The sequence below is a fragment of the Apostichopus japonicus genome, chromosome 2 (assembly GCF_037975245.1).
Source record: "Apostichopus japonicus isolate 1M-3 chromosome 2, ASM3797524v1, whole genome shotgun sequence".
Lineage (NCBI taxonomy): Eukaryota > Metazoa > Echinodermata > Holothuroidea > Aspidochirotida > Stichopodidae > Apostichopus > Apostichopus japonicus.
The window spans coordinates 1,624,809-1,641,593 of NC_092562.1; the positions used below are offsets into that span (position 1 = coordinate 1,624,809).

The 16,785-nt window shown below is 35.1% G+C and overlaps 1 protein-coding gene across 2 annotated transcripts in view; it reads left to right on the plus strand.

Moving 5' to 3' along the window:
• Positions 1 to 598: 598 nt before the first annotated feature.
• The window catches only part of LOC139973508 (zinc-regulated GTPase metalloprotein activator 1A-like), a 96,627-nt gene continuing 80,440 nt past the window's right edge, over positions 599 to 16,785 (plus strand). The window contains exons 1-10 of one of the 2 annotated variants that reach the window (XM_071980250.1): positions 599 to 740; positions 1,591 to 1,730; positions 1,930 to 2,016; positions 3,963 to 4,059; positions 4,665 to 4,756; positions 5,303 to 5,362; positions 6,823 to 6,907; positions 10,157 to 10,243; positions 13,126 to 13,170; positions 15,750 to 15,806. In XM_071980250.1, coding sequence (XP_071836351.1) covers positions 1,634 to 1,730; positions 1,930 to 2,016; positions 3,963 to 4,059; positions 4,665 to 4,756; positions 5,303 to 5,362; positions 6,823 to 6,907; positions 10,157 to 10,243; positions 13,126 to 13,170; positions 15,750 to 15,806 — 707 coding nt within the window. In that variant the 5' untranslated portion in view covers positions 599 to 740; positions 1,591 to 1,633. The remainder of the gene's footprint in view (positions 741 to 1,590; positions 1,731 to 1,929; positions 2,017 to 3,962; positions 4,060 to 4,664; positions 4,757 to 5,302; positions 5,363 to 6,822; positions 6,908 to 10,156; positions 10,244 to 13,125; positions 13,171 to 15,749; positions 15,807 to 16,785) is intronic. The other variant, XM_071980241.1, reaches the window with a different exon arrangement.

Genomic DNA, 16,785 nt, shown 5'->3' on the forward strand with positions numbered 1-16,785 from the left:
TATCACCTAGTAGCTATAGAGTTGGTAAATTGTGACTAACTGTTCATTTGAGGGGAAAACACAAAGTTCGTTCCACAAAATGGATCCTCAGTGCGTTTCATACCACAAACTCCAGTTTCTTAACACTACGGCACATTTTAGTCACTTTTTTTCTGATAATGTTTCAACAATTATTAGCCCCTTTTTAATTGCGATATTAATTTTGCAACAAAGGGGCACATTTTCAATTACAAACTAAAAGAGCGGTAGGAATATAGGCGTACACTTCATGATAACCAAGAAAAATCTGCTCTTTCAAGTGAATATTTTCCGGTTTGTCATAAACACTGGGAGGGCACGTATCCTCCGCCCCGACAATGTCCCTCCATTATTTCTAGCTAGAACCAAATCTCTCTATACTACCAAGGAAAATAGTCTTTGCTATAATCACGGAGCTTCTTGATCCGGGCGTGGCAGCTCTCTGCCAGTAAAAAGTAAAATATCTTTGGCTGAGATCATGTGTCCACTTTCTAACAGTCTGGATGTAAGGGGACTAGGGCTGAGAGCAAAACAGTTACGTTGTTTGGTTTACGTGCCCTGGGGATATCTTGGGTGATGTATACACCACCTGAAAAGGTTATCTAAAATTTGCAACACCAAAATAGTCAATGGTTCAAATTTATTTATTGTGCATTCACTTGCTCCCGTTGCTCGGCATATTGACAACTTTGAAGTTCTGTGACAATCCCGACAAAGAGCAGGTCTGATTGTAATGAGTTGTGATAAAAGAAATCAAATATTTATTTATAAAGATAGAAATAAGATGATTCGTGCACAAACGTCTAACCGTTAACCTCATTAAATTTTGAGAATGACTCAAAGTCAAACAGCAAATTTTGTTTTTCGTGAAACTAGTACCATTACTAGTCTTACTCTTTGGCACACTACATATGTAAACTTGAACAATCATTTAAATACAGGTGCCTAATCACTAGCCTTATCCGCGCTGTTGGCTGATTGACAGTGCGTAGAAAGAACAAACTTATCTTCCATGTTAAGGAGCTGAAAAAAAACATTTAATGGTAAATCAAATAGTGATCTGTTCCATTGACCTAGGCCTAGGCATAATTCCATTTTAAATCTTGTATAAAAGTTTCTAAGCTACTACCCTATCCTAACCTAAGTAGCTTGGTCTAGACATTACCTAACTTGACTTTGTGTTTGTAATTGCCAACAACAAGACTAAGTTAATGCCCTGTCTTATATTTGTTTCACAAAAATGCCAATTTACAATTTAAGCTAACCTCACCCCTCCCTAGTTATAATCCATCATCCACAATGAAAACGAACAATCATAGAAACATATCAGTGCGCAATACGCTAGTATCAGATTTAATTACAGTACTTAGAGCTAGATTTGATTAACATATTTGTTTGTATTTGGTCACAACTTGGGAAATTTACTGACATTCAAAAGTATTTGGGATCATTAAATGGAAATGAAGACCAAGCTAAGATTACTAATGGTATTTGTGAAAATTATTTGCATTTGTGTGTCAATGTAAGGGATACATGGATTGACTAATCCACTTTCTTATTGTTGGTTTACAGGCTTTCTAAGTGACAAACAAAACATAAGAAGTGTTTCTTCAAAATGGCGGAGAGCTCTGATGAAGATTGCCCTGATTTAGTCTCCTCAGACACAACTCCTGCTCGCAAAATTCCAGTCACAATCATTACTGGATATTTAGGTAACATTTTAACTACTTCTTAATTTCTTTGTACTTAAAAATTTCTCTCCACTTCTCAGTCAGAGGATTTTTAGTTTCCTTAACATTGTCATTTCTTACAGATATTCTGCCTCTGAGTTTCAAAGACATGCTGGTAAAGTCCCTGAGATCAATTAAGATTACAATAATTGTAACAGTTTTTATTTATATTTATTTCCAGGTGCTGGTAAAACAACTTTGTTAAATTACATATTGACTGAACAACATAACAAGAAGATAGCAGTAATATTAAATGAATTTGGCTCGGGTGAGTTCTTTTTGTGATAACTTTCTAGCAATTTGTTCATGTTTTGTGCTCATTTGAGCTTGAAGGAAATCTAGGAGAAGGATTATTTATGAAGGAAATAAAACATACTTTACACATCAAAATATTTGACTCACATTATTCCTGGCATGAGTTCTTCCTGGTTTAATCATTTAAATTTAGATATAACTATTAACTATGAACTTTGCTAAAGAATGTAACACACAGATTCCTTAATACCTTCCTTTGTAAGGAAATAATAGCTAGTTACTGACTAAAACTAAATTATACCAGTATGTAATTACTATATATATATATATTGAACATTTAATTTGTACTTATATCTATGTATGTATTCATACACATATATATATTTTGTTTTTTCTTTTCTTTTCTTTTCTTTCTTCAGGGAGTGTTCCACATTGTTAAGCTTTTAAGCTTTATGGAAGACTTCCTCCACTTTGTACTTTTGTGGCAAACAAATAAATAAATAAAATACCTCTGCCTAACTTGACTCCTATAGAAATATTGAAGAAAAATATTATTTTCTTAAAATTTGCATAGTTTACACAATTTGGGCAATTTTATAAGAAACTTTGGTAGTCTTGTTTGATATTCATCTATAATTTATTAATAAATTAATTTATATTATTTGCCAGGAAATCAAATAAATGTTTGAAGAAACTATGAACACCTGTATGGTGATGTGCATTAAAGCAGCATTTTGCGTTTGGTCGCAGTGTTCTACTTTCTTGACATGTCCATCGATTTTTTTTTACATATATCAATCACAAAACAGCAAACTAAGATATTAGCCAAGTTTTTTTCCTGCCAACAACGTTAATTGGCGAGTAATTAAGGATATTTGCAGATAATGAGAAGAGTGTCCTCGACAAATTCCACAGTTAAAATTAATCGCATACAGTTCCGCCAAACCCACTAGTTTGAATTCAACCAATCAGAGATGCAGGTTTAGTTATGAGCCGTTGCTAAAAATAGATTCAAGACTTTGCGTTTGTACAACCAGGGAGATGTATGGAACTCCCTGGTACAACTGCCATATAGACTGTACACAAGTAAAGCATGGTGTTGTATTACATAGGCCTATTGGTCAATGACATTCGTAGTGTTTAAATATTCACATTATGGGCGAGGTTTATTGGGTTCTAACGGTAAATATCTTGGAGAAAAACAAAGTTGAAAGTTGCAAATTTTTCGACTTTTATGCCATCATATGAAGTAAGATTTAAATAGATAAGCTAGATATGTATGTCGTTATGGCATAGTGGAGTCAGTGAGGTTGAGAAAAATCATAGAAAAGGACGCAAACTGCTGCTTTAAAGACAATTAATAGATACCTGTCAAAACTTTTGAAAAGATGTGTTTTGCATTTAAGTTGGGAAATGATTTTAATCTGCTTGTAATGTGACCCATATTGAAGTTCCCTTTTGATGTTAATTGAACACCAACAAAATGTGTGTGTGTGTTTTTTGTAAGATACTTTGAAGAACAACTATTTCCAGTTCATATCCATTTACCTAACCTCTGAAGACACTGTCACAAAACAGGTTGCTCAGCCTTTCAAAAGAGTACTAAAACTTCGATGAATGATCATCAGTACACCAAGCACTAAGGCCTACTGTAGTCTGAAATGATATCACTACTTACAGTGCATTTACAATACATGAATAGTTTTCTTGGGTGTTTTGTTCTATACATAACAAAACAAAGTTTATAGTCTTATCATTAACTTTAACATGACAATATATGTGAATGAAGTAAGTTGTAATATCAGCTGATGTTATCACCAACTATGATGTAAAGAGTCTTGCCTACCATGTGACATTCTTTAGACATTCACAATGGATTGCATTGTTGTTCTTTGTTTTCCTTTGTTGTTCTTTTGTTTTCTTATCCTCTAACCATTGCCTTTCTCTGTCCTCCCGTAGGCAGCGCAGTGGAAAGTTCCATGGCCATGGGCCAGACAGGGGAACTCTATGAAGAATGGCTAGAGCTGAGAAATGGCTGCCTCTGTTGCTCTGTGAAGTAAGGCAATACTTTGACTCTACCTCTTTACCTTACAGGTGTCTGTGTACAGCTCATCCCTATAGGTAGAACAAATCCTGAGTTGCCTAATGAAATAAGCATATTTATAACCTCTCAGTTCTCATGTTTTGTGTATGATAACTTTAAGAAATGGTGTGTTAAAAGTAATACACTTCTTTTCCCCCTTTGTTTCATATGTCAAGAAGATTTTGATCTTGATCCCTAGATACTCAGTCAAATTTCACCCACAGTTTTCACAATTGAAATTGCATTGTGGTATGGTGACCTTTAAAGTTGACAGGTTTGGTGTTACACTTGATATCAGCCACTCTGATAGAAACCAGAATTTTTCAATCCTTTCATAGTCAAGGAAGTATGTTGACCTGATTGTGCAAGGAATAATGTAGCTAAAACTATGTTGTTTTGTTTCATTCTCATTTTCATTCTTGTTGAAAATGTATTTGGAAGAGCTGGTATTTCATACTACTTTAATCTAAAGAATTTTAGTAAATTTTTGATACATTAATAGGATTCTCTGATACATTAACTATATCTTTGATATAGCAATCATCAAGACTATCTAGTTTTTCTTCTCTTTTCCACAGAGACAGCGGAATCCAAGCCATAGAGAAATTGATGGAGAAAAAGGGACGATTTGATTACATTTTACTGGAGACCACTGGACTGGCAGATCCAGGTATGTGTACCATGATGTTATTTGAGCAATTCTTCCGAGGAAAATCTAATCACCTTTGACATTTGTTAAGTTAATTGGTGGGACTTGATAATGGTTTCCGGGGAAGATGAAAGGATCACACATGTTTGTAATGACGTTTTGCTTTTGCTATGATGATGTTTGCTATGATGTTTGCTTTTCCAACCACGATGTGCAAATATTTTGGTGCAACTTTTTTGGGTCCTGTTCCTTTGCTAATAATACACTGACTGCTATTGAATTGTCGCGTAATCAGTGTTATTGAGGGCTCCCTGATGTCATAATTACATTTCCCTCACTTGTGGATGGAGGGAACCGTCTTGCAATGCTATACTAATGTGAAAAGCATAAATTTGTATTAAGTATGTAGATAGAACTATTGAAAAGGAAACAGTAGAGATTACATTTAACACATTAATTGCATCCTAGGCTTCTTTTCTTTAAATTCATAAAGAAATTTTATAGTTTAATTAAGTTTTTCAGACTATTTTGACAACATTATTTTTTTTCCATTTGACAACCCTTCAGGTCCGATTGCTTCCATATTTTGGTTGGATGAAGAGCTGGGATGTGATATTTACCTAGATGGTAAGTTCAGTTTCTTCACTTACTGTGACATTGTATCCTTGTTCTCTCATTTTGGTTTTAAAGTTGACAGGTTTGTAAAATTACTGAAGAATCCTGATATCTTGGATTTCCCATCTAACATAGCTGTTGTCTTCATAATTCATAAAATCTTAACAAACTAAGAAACAAATGCCGACTGGTCTCTCTGTTTGTATTTCATCTCTTTTCTTCCTTGAGAAAACACTCCTTTTTGGTGTCCAACAATTTGTGAAAATTATTGACGTGCAATGTTTGTGCTGTCCCTCATAAACTTCTTTTAATTTCTCAAGTTTTTTCTGTAAAACTCCTGTTGTTGTTGCTTCAGTTAATACCTTAGGTTGATTTTTAAATTGGATCAAACCCTGATTCCTTCAGGGGTCGTGTTGAATTATCTATCGGTTACTTAAAAAAGATATGATGAATAGTTAGCTGCTTTGATCAATCAAGGAACAATGGAAGTTGTGGTCAAAACTAAACAGATTGCAAAATTTTGTGACCTGGATGGCAGATGTATTTACCGAATAACAACTCCCCGCCCGGTACAACATTTACTATATCATACAAGCTGGCAGTTTAGATTCAGAATAGCGACTCCATGGTTGTACTGGTAGTGCAGGCCAGCTCAATGCGGGACGGTTTCACCACCAATTTCATTCCGTGGGTTCCTCGCACTGTTTATGACATTCAAAACCCACCATTTCTTTTTCAGGTGTGGTTGGTGTAGTGGAGACGCATCCAAAAATCAGCTGGAAAGTTTACGCAACATGAATTTACATAGCAAAATTAGTTTATGCTGTAAGATGATCTTACACTGCAAAACAACATTGAACAGTAACACTGCATAGTAACAGCATAGTAGTTGAATAACTTTACGTCGCATAACATAGAAGAAATCTTTAATGTAGCCATGGAGCAACATGACTCCTAAGTGTTTTACAGCTTATACTGAGATTACATGATGACGTAATGGTTTTACAGCAATGCATAGGGCGAGTTTACTGTATAATGATTTTACATAGACATATATTGAGTTTACATGGACGTATATTGTATAATGATTTACATGGACAAATAATGAGTTTACATGGACAAATAATGAGTTAACATGGTTGTATAGTGAGTTTGCATAGATATATAATGATTTTACATAGACACATAATGATTTTACACAGGCGTAAATGAGTTTGCATAGATGTATCATGTGTTTACAACGAGGCGAAATAGTTGTACAACATGAGCGGAGTTAACAGGTTATACAGTTGTGCACGAAAGATGCGTCAAACATTTATTTATCTAATCCTCAATCTATGGGGAAACTTTGGAAAAAGCAGAATCTCCAAGAAAGGTATTTTGAAAACATTCCGAAATTTTATCCTTGTAAGCTTTGAGGCCAATATCGATGACCTCATACATCTATTATCTTCCTTTGTTCTGTTTTGTAGGTATTGTTACTGTGGTGGACGCTAAATATGCACTGAATCAGATGCTGGAAGAAAAAGCAGACAAAGTGATAAATGAATCTGTCAGGTATGTGAATCCATTGCGTTATTAGTATGAAGTGTGATTCAGATTAGGTAGGACTATCACCTGACATGTACAATTAATGCACCTCTTTCAAGGGATAAATTTATCCAATATTGCATAGCAAAATGCTATTAATGCACCTCTTTCAGGGGATAAATTTACCCAATATTGCATAGCAAAATGCTATTAATGCACCTCTTTCAGGGGATAAATTTATCCAATATTGCATAGCAAAATGCTATTAATGCACCTCTTTCAGGGGATAAATTTATCCAATATTGCATAGCAAAATGCTATTTATGCACCTCTTTCAGGGGATAAATTTATCCAATATTGCATAGCAAAATGCTATTAATGCACCTCTTTCAGGGGATAAATTTATCCAATTTTGCATAGCAAAATGCTATTAATGCACCTCTTTCAGGGGATAAATTTATCCAATATTGCATAGCAAAATGCTATTAATGCACCTCTTTCTGGGGATAAATTTATCCAATATTGCATAGCAAAATGCTATTAATGCACCTCTTTAAGGGGATAAATTTATCCAATATTGCATAGCAAAATGCTATTAATGCACCTCTTTCAGGGGATAAATTTATCCAATATTGCATAGCAAAATGCTATTAATGCACCTCTTTCAGGGGATAAATTTATCCAATATTGCATAGCAAAATGCTATTAATGCACCTCTTTCAGGGGATAAATTTATCCAATATTGCATAACAAAATGCTATTAATGCACCTCTTTCTGGGGATAAATTTATCCATTATTGCATAGTAAAATCCTATGCAAAATGAAATTGATGCACCTCTTCAGGGGATAAATTTATCCATTATTGCATAGTAAAATGCTATTAATGCACCTCTTTCAGGGGATAAATTTATCCAATATTGCATAGCAAAATGCTATTAATGCACCTCTTTCTGGGGATAAATTTATCCAATATTGCATAACAAAATGCTATTAATGCACCTCTTTCTGGGGATAAATTTATCCATTATTGCATAGTAAAATCCTATGCAAAATGAAATTGATGCACCTCTTCATGGGATAAATTTATCCATTATTGCATAGTAAAATCCTATGCAAAATGAAATTGATGCACCTCTTCAGGGGATAAATTTATCCAGTATTGCATAGTAAAATGCTATGCAGAATGGTCAAACTGTTTGATCTAGAAGTGCAAAGATATACAATTAGCACTTTTTTTTCTTACATGTTGAATCATAGTATTTGGTAATGAGACCAAATTCTGAGTCTTCAAAACTGCTACGTAAAATTTGAACACTAAAATTATTCCCCGTCTTTGAGATTATGGTTGGCCATTCTTGACAATTTGTTTTTTTTTACAGAAACTACAGAGTATTACTCCAAATAAGATTATGATTGTGCAAGCTATAGGAAATCTTCCAACTTCATACAGTTAATAGCAAGAAGTGAATTTTTCCTTGTATCCAGAAATTGTTATTACATTTTAAAGGTGACCTTCGGCAGAATTTATCTCTCTTCAAGAAAAGATAAGATTGAGTGTTAGTTTTGTTTGGTAGCTTTTGTTGTTTTCAAGATAGTCACCTTTTAAGTATGATTCATCTCTGGACTGCTCCTTTAAGGCTAAATTGACGATAACTGTTAGACACGAGTTAGCCCTTTTGACAAATTTGTAATGGTTTGTAAACATGTTTCTGAGGCTGTGTTATCTTTTCCTATTAAATTTTTGTGTTGTATCTGAGGAACTGACCTGTTGCTCTGTGTGTTAGGCTAGATAATCCAGCCGTTTTGATTTAAAAACTTCACATGTCTAAAGGGTCATTTTTCATATATTAAAAGTGGAATTGAAATACAACCTGGACTGACAGCAACAATTTTCAATCATCTCTAAAACATATCAAAATTAAATTTATACATTAAGTCATCCTTTGATATCAGTCATAAAAAAATTATCAACATTATAGGCAAGGAAATGACCGGCATCGTCATGAGATGATAGGATTGAAATGATATACAAAAATTAGTAACATAATTGCAACAAAAACAGCTGCTTTTCTTATCCCAAAAGAGGCAATTCATGAATATTCATGCTAATGCAATTTACAAATATAGTGATTGGTTGTAGACAACACTTAATACTACCAAGTCACTTAATTAAATATCTCTGCAGGAAAATGAAAAATGTTGCTGGATCTATGTTTGTATCTGTAAAATTCCCCCCCAAACTTGGGATTTGGAAACAGTTCAGTCTGTAATTACTCAGAGTTACTATGTATTTGTGAATAGCGCCAACTACCACTGAAAACTGTCTGCTCAGCCAACGTGAAATAGGTTTGAGCAGGTGATCAGATTAATTGCAACTTGAATTGTTGGCTTTATTTGTATGATATGTACAGATTAATGTTTCATTTACATAAGGTTGAAGCATTATGACATACACCAAAGCTTAAGAGTACCAAAAATGTGCAAATATATATATTTTTTTGTAACAGATCTAACTAGATCATTGATTGATACTTTAAAGGATGGCTTATAGAAGATTAGTCGTGATATTTTATAGTCATTAAATAAAAAATGAATGCTAGTAATGATCCTATATTGCTATTCTTGGATTTTAAGATTTTCACCTGTAAAATAAAACCTCTGGAATGTTCCTTTATGGCTTAACTCAGGATGGCTTAACTTGACTCCTTTAATAGTGCAGGCCTTAATGTTAATCCTTTTGTTTTATCAATTAAAATAACTCAACAAAAAGGAGGGTAGGCAGACAGGATTTGACCAGTAAATTGAAAAAAAAATTGAAAAACTTGCTAGCTGTAACCGACTAATTTAAAATATTCAATAAGGATGGGAATTTTGTCTTCCGCCTAACCCCTCTGCCTATCTTCTATGCAGTTATGAGTAGAGCTTTAATACCTAGAGATCAGAGTTGTTTGCACTAACCAGAGGTCAAACATTGCTACGTAGTCTTGTTTTGAGCCCTCAGATTTTTCAAGTACATGAAAGTGTAATAACCGTGTCCAGGTGATGTTTGCAATGTAACAGACTTACTTTTTTTCACGTTTTTAAACAATTATTGAGACATTATAGCAATGAACTAGTTTCGGTTTAAGTGTGTCATTGATCGTTAAAGAAGTTATTGCCAACAAAAGGGACTGACTGCACTCAATAAATGTTAATTTTGCACCTTTTTTTTTTTGTTCACCCGAGAACCTCTTGTTGTGTCAATCCCTGGATATCATTCTCTCTTAAACCATCAGACAAGTCGCCCTCGCTGATTTAGTACTTCTCAATAAAGTGGATCTCGTTGACAAAGATGTTCTTATGCAAACAGACGACCACATACGGTACGTGTGCCAAATCCCATCAAGGGGTTATTTATTACAGTTTTGTCAGGCTGTGTTATTCTGGTGACTTTTAACGGCAGAGAATGCAACCGAAAGTAAACGAACAGCTTCTGCATTCGATCGTTGATCTTTGCGATATTATTGAAGCTTTTAAGAAACATCATTTGGGTTGCGTTTGGGTAGACGGCGAAAATTTACAGATCCCCTCTAATTACCTAGAACAAATGAACGACACATCCTCGTTGAAACAACATTGTTTTGTTTATAAGTGTACGACGATCACTTTCGGCAAGGTAACAGTGTTTGTTGAGAATAACTCAACTTACTTTCCAAATGCTCACCTGGGAAACATAAATTGAGAAGCACTAGCAAAGCCTATTTTCATTTACAAGATATTGTTATCTTGAGGCAGAAATGTACCTATGGCATGTGGTATTCAATTGATATAGACTTAATTAAGTACAGGTAAATGTTTCTATATCCGTCCTGCTTTTTGATATATACCCCTCTTCTCAATACCTTGGATCCCTTGTAGAGTGTTTAAGCTCCTTTTAAAGCAAAATTAAGCATTGCTATTGCCTAAGTATGTTTGTCTTGTTTTTCAAGTACAATATAAATAATAACTACTTACTAAAACATGTCCTTGTAAAGTTTGAATTATATTTTTAATTCTTGTCATTTGATAAGAGAATTTTGAGCAGAGTATTTTGGCAGGGTTAGGTAGATCCAAAGTTGCATGATATGGGAGGAGATGGGTAGAGATATGGGTAGAAGACGGGTAGAGAGACGGGTAGAGACACAGGTAGAGGGACGGGGTAGAGGGACGGGGTAGAGGGACGGGTGAGAGGGACGGGTGAGAGGGACGGGTGAGAGAGGAGTAAAGTACAAATGTACTATGAACATCATGATATGTATTAACAACAAATATGGGAATAAATTAATCGTGTCTCTTCCATACTTAGAAGAGAGCATGACCTTTTACAAGTCCTTTCTAAAGGAAGCAAATCGACAGAACTACAATCCTCTTGTTATCAGGATGTATTGATTATTGATTATTATTGAACACAACTCATACCTGTGTTAAACTAAAACTTTGTTTGACAATTTTGTGCTGTCAAGGTTTGTAGGTATCGTGACGAATATTTTGCCAAATAATTTCTTGATTGTCAGTTAGAATCTAAATTATCATTCACTTTACAATATTTGAAGAGCAGTCTGTCAATCGAATTTGACGGTGATCTTCGGTTACGCAGTGATAGTATGTAAGGTTATCTGGTTTCCGAGCATCCTTTATCATAACACCAGTGAGCAAAGTACAGCTTCAAGTCTGGACTGGGTAGAATAACTGTAGTTCTCTGGATCCTAATGAGCATCCTTTAACATAACTTCAGGTCTGGACTCGTTAGTATCACTATAGCTCTCGGGCTTCTAAATGAGCATCCTTTATCATTACACAAGTGAGCAGAGTACAGTTTCAAGTCTGGACTGGGTAGTATAACTATAGTTATTTAGCTTCTAAATGAGCATCCTTTATCATTACACCAGTTAGCAGAGTGAAAGCTTCTTGACTGGACTCGGTAGTTCAGTTCTTTTAATACTGTAAATATTTATATGTATATAATATATTACTGACAAGACTCCAGCAGATATTGTTTCAATGGAGCTAGCTGCTGCAAAGCAAATGTGAAAGAGGGAGTGCCACACCTTATCGTATTTCCAAAACTGAGGATTAATATCTTCCATTTCACCTTTCAAAAATGCAAAAAATATGGCCCATGAATTCAATCTACATTGAAAGGAAAGAGAGCAGAGAATAAAATGGCAGAATTGTATTTTGTTTTACAAAGGATGTTCATTCTCTAGGTAAATTACCCCATCATTTTACCAGGGATGGCATGCAATCAACAAATGTGGTTCTTGGCGACAAACAGTTACTTGTTCAACAAAAACACAACTGATTTCTGAATTATCCAACTTTTAAGAAGCACCCTAAGAGGCTACTGAGCGATCTACACATTCCATATTCTGATTTTACATTGATGCGTAGAACAACATTTTTTTAGTATAATATTTGTAGTACAGGTTTAATAGTTAATATATTATACATGTATGCTTGTCTGTGGGGGTCGTAGGTGGCCATGGTTGGACAAGTATTCACAGGGTAAGACCAGGGAGCTGCTACTCTAACACGTTTGATTCAAAACTTAAAATTTACCAGAAACACTTGAAACCAAAAGTCAGCCAACATGTCATCATCCCGTTCGAAAAGATACAATTACTGCTTTAAGTATTTATGCATGCTGCCCTCTAACTCATCCCAGCTTCTCTGTTTATATCATTTCCCATGGCAGCAGAAAATATATTATTTTGACAATAATTTTTCTGTCGAAAGAACGTTACAAAGACAGTCGTTAGAGATATGAGTTTTGGAGAGATGATTAATTTGGTAACAAATTAATGATTTATAGTAATTGAGCACAAAGAGTCACATGTATGATTTATTAACGATAATGAATTGTGATTTCCAGGCGGCTAATAAACAGAAACTCTTACTGGCCGGGCAGAAAATTCTGAGCTTAAATATCTGTGACAGTATTGTAAATTCTTCTTCAGTTTGATAGGGCTTTGATTGCCCTCCAGATTGATGACCCTGATAAATTCCAATGATAGAAGGTGGGGGTTATAGTAGCGGGAAGTTAAGGCTTTCATGAGGGGAGGGGGGTGTAGGGGGGTAAGGGAATCTATTGAACATCACAAACAATATGTAGCTTTAGAGTACTCTCAAAGGTTTACAAATAATTTTCATTAATGTGTGCACTTACACTTTGAATCAACACCTTATAAATTTATCCTTTTACTTTTTTTTTCTTCTTATCTTACAGAAAAATCAACACCTTGGCTGAGGTCATGCATACAGTTAAAGCAAAGTAAGTGTTCTCTTTTTTGAAAAACGAGAAGTAAACCCTACAATTTGTTTTATCTACAGCTTACATGATAAAGTAAATGATGGGGAAAAACCCACCCTGAGCAGCAGGAAAGTTAGTCTGAACATTCAGTGTTCCATTCGGGGGGGGGGGGGGGGAGAGTTATCGGGGGTTATGACGACCACTCAAGGATCAAGGAGAGATGACAAAGCCAGTTTATTAACCAGTGTCTTCATTATTCATGTGTTTTTTTTTCCCCTCATCAATTTTTTACCAACATTTCATGCAAAAAAGGTTATTCCTTAGCTTGAGTTGTCAGGTTTCAGTGTTAATTAATATAATGAAGAAAAACAATAAGTTAGTCATATTCCTAATTGGACTCTCCAGCATATTTTTAACAGAGAGCGCCATCATATAGGTCCTGATGTGTGTGATCCGCATTGTTCAGCCATCTATGAATTGAATTTACACACGGCAGTGTGAAAAGCTGCTACCATGCCTGGATGAAGTTGCTAACTGACACCCTGGATGATTGACCAGTTCATACGGGCAGGTTTTGCCATTTGACGATGAAACATACTTTAGAGAAGACATCAGTTAAGGTGCTCACATCAGTTAGCTTGACTTGAAACTTGCAACATATGTTTATAAAAGGCCTCTTCTTTTTGAATAATTACCAAGGAAATTGTATATTTAATACTATTGACCTACTCATGGTACTGTAGTAGAGTAAGAGATTCTTTGACTTTAACTATGCAAATAAAAGGAAGTTTGACGATGAAACATACTGTTGAAAAGACATCAGTTAAGGTGCTTACAACAGTTAGCTTGACTTGAAACTTTGAACAAATGTTTCAAAAGAGACCTCTTCTTGAATAATTACCAATGAAATTGAATATTTAATACTATTGACCTACTCATGGTACCATAGTAGAGTAAGAGATTCTTTCACTTTTATTATGCAAATGAAATGCAAATGAAGTGTTGAGTGGCATGTGTAGTTGATAATTATGGTTAAGCGATCATGTGTTTCTTTGTAATACTAGGCATTCTCTTTTGTTTTAGTATAAAAGCAGAAAGCCATTATGCTATAAAACTCTGTTTGCTGTAGGTCTCGAGTTATAGAAAAAGAAGAAAAAGGGCAACAAATGGAAAGTTTTCAAGTGGTTCAATTGATTTAATTTACAAACAAAACAAGCAAGGCAGTTGTTAAAATATTTCTTGCTATAAAATGCTATGGACGCTGATTGTATGTCCAGAGGTTCGAAACCGGTAAGGAAGGTCTTAATTCCACTGTAGGCGTATGTCACCTGTATCGAATAATACTAGTTTTGTTTTGGTGACATATTTTGCCTTACTCTAGAGATCAAACATGATGCTAACCAACTCGAAAATCATTTGTGATTCCTAAAGCCGGATCTCGAAAGCTTGAAAAACTCCATACATATATCTATGGAGTTTTTTCAAATTTCCCATCATTGCAGTAACTTCGCTACCCGTCAACATCCAGTCACAGCAGAGTAGAGCTTGTCCTCCCGTAACCTGACACCTTGTATACAGTGTGTCTATTTAAGCCAATGTTTATTTGGAAAGAAGAGTTTGTGGGATGGGAAAGATGATGAATCTCAGAACCTGAAATTATCATTCCTGTGAAAATTTGAGCCTGAAAAGAAAATATCTGGTTTTATCTTTCTTTATTTTGAAAAGGATAAATGGCAGATTAAGGAAGCTGATGTAATGATAACAATCTGTCAGGGAAATTCTTTGTTGAGATCATTTCCCGAACGAGGGAGGTTTTTTTGCTGCGTTTTGTAACCAGTGCTTATTTTGATTTTCCTCGTCTGATTACGCTTCCAAGTTTTGGTATCGTTTATGATGTATTGTTTTCTGAGAAAACATTGGTTATTAACTAACGGAATTTAAAACAGCAAATTTATTATGCCCTGTGTTTGTTTTCTTTGATTCCTGGTGTTTGTTTACATTTAATGTGCAAAAATACTCTCCACAGATTACATGGTGCTGCCCATTTATAACAGTTGGCTCATGATGTGCACCAGTTTTCATGTTTGATTCATAATCCTATATTTATTCTTTCAAATAATATCTAGGTAGCAAGAGTTTCCTTGCAATTTATATAATCCTTTATCTATTTTCCTCACCATTCTTCTTCTTTTTTTTTCTTATCTTAGTAAGGCATGAAATTTTTTATTCTAGCATCTGTCTAGTTTTGAAGTTTAATGAAAGTAAAGACTTCAGCCCCAAGTTTTTGTATGAAAAGGGAGGTGAGGGTGATAGATCTGTGCCTGTGCTTGAAATGTATTTATAGTGTTAGTAATTCTAGGCTTCTAGTGATGCTTTAATGGAGATGACAGAGGCTTCGAAATATCTGACCATGTGACCCAAAATACAAGAAAACTGACCATAATTAGTTAGTGTCCAGTTGTGTTTAATAATGAGAATTTAACTTAATATACTGCAAATGCAACTGTGTGCTCTAAGTGTTCTAGCCTTTGGTCACTTGCTTGTGTTGATATATCTATATTTAATATGCCATTATATTCAACATTCTCTCAACTTTTCAGGGTTGATCTGCAGAAAATCTTAGACCTCCATGCTTACGATGCTACCAAAGAGATCAGGTAAAGCTGTTCACCTTTGTATGATTTTGATTTAATTTGCGATTTTGAGGGTCATTCTGGTGGCATGATTTAAGAACAAAGATTTCATCACGAGTGTTGTGTTTATTGATGGGGTACTTCAAAGAAACAATACGGTGTGTGAGGGTCAGGTGAAAGAATTACGTGTCTTGATGACATTATCCAAGAGTGGATCGCAACGGCCGAGTTGGGTTACGTCACATTGTGTCGGGGAAGTGCGTTGGTTGGCTTTTAGAAACATTAATTCTCGGTCATAATAATAGTCCATTGAACATATATGTAGGCTTGTACAGTGTAATGGCTGAACATAGGACAAGTATGGCGTCACTGATTATGTGGATAGATTGAGGTCGATTTAATCTCCACCTTCATTTCTTCTTTTTTCCTTCAATCTCTTGTAATAATCACTTATGATTCAAAAGCAAGACAAGAAAGATTTCTAACCCCCCTCCCCCTCTCCTCCACCCCCTCCCACCATAGTAAACTTCCTGCCCTCGAAACAGTCAAGCCAGTAGTGTAGTTGTTGTTATCATTAATGAGAACTAATATGTGCGTCAATGGTTGCCTCAATATGTGCCTCAATGGTTAATGAGAACTAACATGTGCCTCAATGGTTGCCTGGCAACATCACTTTATTAATATTTCAAGAGTCAAGATAGTGAAGTTTCTCTCATTCTCAGTTAACCCTGTTCCTACACCCCCAAAGAAAATTGCCTGCCCCCCCCGCCCCCAAACCAGCCATTATCAAGGAGAATCAGTACTGTTTACATAAGCTTTATTACACAAATTAATGAGAGCTGGGTGTACCATGTATTGTCAGAGGATCGTGGACGCCTCGCAAAATCACTTTATTATTCAAAAATCCAGATAACGAATTTGCTCCATTCTCTAATTACCCTCTTCCTTCACCCCGAAGAAAACCGTCTGCCCTCGTATATGCCGATGGTTACTTAACTTAATC